This window comes from Miscanthus floridulus, chromosome 7 (assembly GCF_019320115.1).
Source record: "Miscanthus floridulus cultivar M001 chromosome 7, ASM1932011v1, whole genome shotgun sequence".
Classification (NCBI taxonomy): domain Eukaryota; kingdom Viridiplantae; phylum Streptophyta; class Magnoliopsida; order Poales; family Poaceae; genus Miscanthus; species Miscanthus floridulus.
This window is the reverse complement of record NC_089586.1, coordinates 54,006,475-54,011,261: the sequence shown is the minus strand read 5'-3', so window position 1 is coordinate 54,011,261 and position 4,787 is coordinate 54,006,475. Positions and strand designations below refer to the sequence as shown.

At 43.2% G+C, this 4,787-nt stretch overlaps 1 protein-coding gene across 1 annotated transcript; it reads right to left on the bottom strand.

The window, feature by feature from the left end:
• Nucleotides 1-1,019: 1,019 nt before the first annotated feature.
• Nucleotides 1,020-4,479, bottom strand: LOC136463251 (uncharacterized). The gene is made up of 7 exons (XM_066462258.1): nt 4,366-4,479; nt 3,668-3,743; nt 3,463-3,545; nt 2,226-2,264; nt 1,701-1,771; nt 1,497-1,611; nt 1,020-1,419 (listed from the first exon to the last, which is right to left on the bottom strand). The coding sequence occupies exons 1-7, from the start codon at nt 4,417-4,419 to the stop codon at nt 1,351-1,353; spliced, it is 507 nt and encodes a 168-aa protein (XP_066318355.1). The 5' UTR covers nt 4,420-4,479; the 3' UTR covers nt 1,020-1,350.
• Nucleotides 4,480-4,787: the final 308 nt, after the last annotated feature.

Sequence of the window (4,787 nt, the reverse complement as noted above, 5' to 3'; positions counted from 1 at the left end):
AAAATGCTTCGTTTTTCCCGTTGCAGACACGCGACAGTGTGCGAGTGCGACACCCTTTGCAATACGAAATTTGCGAATATAGAATCACTGTGGCCCACCCATCAGTGCTCCCATGACTAGACAGGCTACAGGGGGCTCTGTACGTGGCGCGTCCGAGTGCTCGGAGAGAGGATCACGGCCTCGTTGGCTGCTCTCTAAATCGTCGCCGGATAAAAACACTATTTCGCTTTAAAAAAAAAGTCAAACAAATTGAATATAGAGTAAATCGAATAGGACCTGGTTACTCAGTGTTCCTTCTTTTTTCCATTTCTGGTGGTATGTCTTTTTCGCACGGCACGGTCTACCCCCTGTTGGACTGTTGTAACGTGTTGATGATGTTCAGCCTGTTCGCTTGTTGGTTTCAGCCAGTCCAAATCAGCCAGCTAACAGTGTTTTTCTCTCACAATAAATCAGCACCACCCAGCCCAAACCAGCCCAGAAACCAACCAGCGAACAGCACGGTGACTGTTGAGCAGTGCACGTTTGGTCCCTGCGTGCGAGAAGGGTCTCAACTTATCTCGTGGGGGCCATGCGAGGAACGTGTTTGTGCGACTCACAAGTCATACCTTACCTTTGCGTCCGTGCGTCTTTTGCGTTTGGTGCACTCTACCAAATCGTTTGTGGGATCCTATGGGTGTATATGGTTTTAAAAAAACAAAGTAAATAGAGTGCGATTGTTTATGGTTGTTTCTATTTATAATATCAAATGTTTTGATTATTTCTGCTTCTTCTATTTAACGTTTTAAAATTTTGAACTGGCAAAATCAGATCCCTTTCACAGGTGCTACTTTCTTTGGGCGGGAGTTGCCGACGCGCGCGGAGCAAGGACAGGGTGCCTAAGGGACAGGCAAAGCCTGCAGACTGAGGCCTGTTTGGAACACGGGAACTTTTGACCAATTTAAGACATCAGACGCCTGGAAACCGAATCACATCACATGCCAATACTATTTCAGCATGTCACTGGATTTGTAAACTCAATTCCTTTAACCCAATTCATTGCCAGCATCCAAACCGACCCCTCAATTCCGTCACCCCAATTCACTGGATTTGGAAAGTTCCTCGCACAAGCTTGCTTTATCATAGTTGTTGAGGAAAAAAGTTGTATGGCATCAGTTTCTAGTATATACCTACTGAAGATGCAAATATAAGCGCTACATATACAACCTTCTTCTTGAAGGGAAGCGCACGCTACACATCAGGAAGGAATATTGTCCAAGGATCCAAGCCATGAGCCTGTGCTGCTGTGCGTCATGGAGAGTCCCATAGAAGACATGGAGCTCGTGTCATTGTCATGAGGGAAGCTCAGAGGCACTATTTAGGGCCGCTCGTCTTCGAGGGTCCAGCACGCTCCACCATTACATCGTATAGTTGTCGGCCATTCTGTGTCATAGCATTGGTTGAATACCGTGGTATCGGAAAATAAACTTGGTTGACTGGGTAAAAACTGATGAGCTTACGAATATCACAGGGAAGAAGTGGACTTGTCCTTCGGGCTTTGTTTGGGTCTCCTTGAAGTAAACCAAGATAGGAAACTGTGGCCACCATAGTTCCCAATTTACAAACGTTGAATACCTACGCATGTCTTGGATTATTAGATCGTGAACCACTTATCATGATAAAGAAAACTGACAGGATTTAAAAGGATTAGCAGGTCTGTGTACTTCCAACGGTTCTTGCCGCCGACAAATACATTTTCACCGGACTCCTGCAGCTGGTCTCCAACTTTCACCTCCTACATGACACAAGCTTGTTAATGAACATTATGAAAAAAAAAAGGTATTTACAGCATTTCATATGCAAAGAGAACCAAATATTGAGTTCAGATAATGGACTCCTCATCATCTAGTTTTTTTAAGGAAAGGCAGGAACTTCTGGCACTCAATGTAGAGAAAGAGAATGAAGCTGTGAAGTACAAATGGTTGGGCAGAAGCCACGACGCTCTGCACCATCCTGTGAAGGGCAGCACTAAGCAGCCCTTCTAACACAACAGAGGCGGTAGTGCCAAGGTGCAAGGAAGAACCACATGGTTACACAAATTGGTTCATCTTCTTTTTCTCCCCAAAAAACATTCTGTGCAAGTACTCTCATCATGCGATCCAGCAAACAGTTCTAGAAGCATTTTCATGAGTTGACTGGCATGCTCTCTGATGTTAAGTTTACTCTCAAGAAAAGTGAAGGGTACGAACCAGGGCCTCATTATCAAAGACGAACCTCACTCTTGTAGTCTGCAGAGAAAGAATGCAGCAAGGCAGACATTAGAAAAAGACTGAATCATATTTAAAAACAGACACAGAGGACCTAGAATACATTAATTTCCTTTTATTGATCTTTAAGGGTGATACTGTTATGTGGTTGCTAGGATTGAGAGGAGAGAGCTGAGGGTCGCGACGGCGGCTGGACGCGCTACAGTACCCCGCGCCGCTACAGTGTCGCGGGTACTGTTCACAGCGGCGGCGGCTAGGGCTGCAAGGGCGCTGGGGGAGGCCGGGCGCGGGACTTCGCCCACGGCCGGCAAGAGAGAAGGGATTTCCTTCTAATCTCTTGCTTCCTTATAGATTGATACATCTCCTCTCATTATATAGAGAGGTCTGACTTGGCCCCTAAGCAAGCGACTAATTAACCCTAATAGGGCTAAGGCCCAATAGGCCCTTGACTCCTCTAACAGATACAATCAGGGGTGCTAAGTTGAATAAATATGTTGCTTAGCAGGAATGAGAAACACCTCAACATCTGCACAAATAATAGAAAAAAATAGATCTTCAGTGGAGAATTTGGTTTGAACTGAAATGCTGTAATATATGCCCTCGAAAACAACACTATTTATATGCTCCATTATTTAACTTGCAGACGCTCTTCTAGAAAAGAGTAGAATTCTCTGATAATATGTCATCCTCTGGTTTAAATTTTTACAAAGAGTTGGCCTACAGAACGTTGCACCACAGAATGGGGACGAATCATTGATGGAGTGAGAGAACAACTTAAGAAAAGTCTTTGAGGGTTTGTCACCTAATCTAGCTAGAGTGGTTATGCTCGCCAGTGAGGATCTCTATCTTTGGAGTTTTGCCGGGGCTAGAGGCATTTCATTCCTCCTTGCCCTCACGCTGTTGTTGAACTGAGTTTTTTTAGGTCGAGTTCGGTTTTACTTTGGGTAAAGGCGCTATTGTTGCATGTAGCTCTCTCTAGAGTGAGTGTGTTTCTGTGCGGGTTCTCACACCTTTTTTCTCTTCTTAATATAATGATACACAGGTCTCTTCAATGTTTGAGGAAAAAAGATAATATGTTATCCAATATATCCATATGCTCCATGAGCTAACTTACAGATGCTATTGCATAAAAGAATAGAATCCTCTGATGATATGTAATAATCATCAACTCAAACAGATGTTCTGAACTCCAAAAGCAGCCTGGTTAGGGTATGCTGACCTGGAACAAAAGAAGAAGCCCCAGCAGTCCTACAGGTGCAGCAGCTAGAAGATTGTCTGCATATGCAAAAGCACTAGCAATCCCTGCATTTGGACAATAGCTGTTATTAAATACCTTAATAACCATGCTAAACCCATGCCATCTTCTTATATTGATGTAAAATTACATGTTAAGAGATGTTCTACTTACTAACTTTAGAGCTCACCAAGTATAGCAATCGGTAACCTATAGTCGGGGTCCGGGACAACTGTTTCTTTGGTCGTTGACTTCTTCCTTCCAAGCTAGAAAGACGGATACCCGATCAAACAAGTTGCAAACTAAATTGACTTGTAAAGAACGATCTTGTAACATAATTTCTATGTAGCAAACTTGCAATGAGGCATGGTGAAATTTTACTTTTCCAGAACCCTTATAAGAACACTCATATATTATCACTATGTGGAGTTAGTTTAATCAACAGGTGTGGCATGGATTTATATGAATATGAAGTTTGAAAAGGAGACTAGAAATATGCATGTCAGGTCAAGCAGTGTAACAGTGATTTTTCCACTGATTTTGCTAAAAATCATAGGGGCAGCTGACCCCAATAAAGGGGCCTACTCCGTCCCTATTATAGAGTACATAGGCAACCAGTGAGATAGAGACAGAGAATATGCAAGGTTAAGATAAGCTTAAAATTTCCATTTTCTCCTTTGAATTTTGTAGTGCACAAGATCATCACTCATTTCCTTTGCTTTTATGATATACTGCTAATAACAAGAAATTAACCATTAAGTGAACATGCCTAGCCCTTTTGTGTCACTGAACAACCTAGATCATGCAAATGACATTTTATAAAGCAAATCACACTAGAAGAGGAGGTACTGAGAAATGGAGGCTGCACTAAGAATTTTGCTGACCAACCACAGATACTATTGCCATTCGTCGCTGTTGCTCCCGATCATGAACCCTACTCATGTAGCCCTTGCCAAGCACATTTACAGTGCTCAGTGATATTATTTTTTCTCAGCTAACCAATTTACAGCTTCCTTTTTAACTAAAACCAATTACAACTTCTCTCACAGCACTAATCCTCAAGACTCGATGGACGCAGCAGATGCATAAGATATGCAGGCTTTTGCCAGAAATGATAGCCACCGCTACTACTATGCACTATGCTATGCTGAACAAATTGAGCGAACTTAGCACATATTCATCAGTACCCAAAGGGAGCATGCCATTTGTTGCGTAGCTAAATCAGCCGGGGTCCGGGGACTCTGAAGCTGAAATTCCGTCTACGCTGGAAACAGTACCAGGACGGCTAGGCGAGGAGCGGATCGGGTGAG

Excerpts from the sequence above, each read along its gene's own strand:
- LOC136463251 (XM_066462258.1), bottom strand. The coding sequence starts at position 4,419 with ATGAGTAGGGTTCATGATCGGGAGCAACAGCGACGAATGGCAATAGTA. Across the intron at positions 3,744-4,365 it reads GAATGGCAATAGTATCTGTG|CTTGGAAGGAAGAAGTCAAC; the intron begins GTTGGTCAGCAA and ends CCGTCTTTCTAG. Across the intron at positions 1,612-1,700 it reads GGCGGCAAGAACCGTTGGAA|GTATTCAACGTTTGTAAATT; the intron begins GTACACAGACCT and ends AGACATGCGTAG.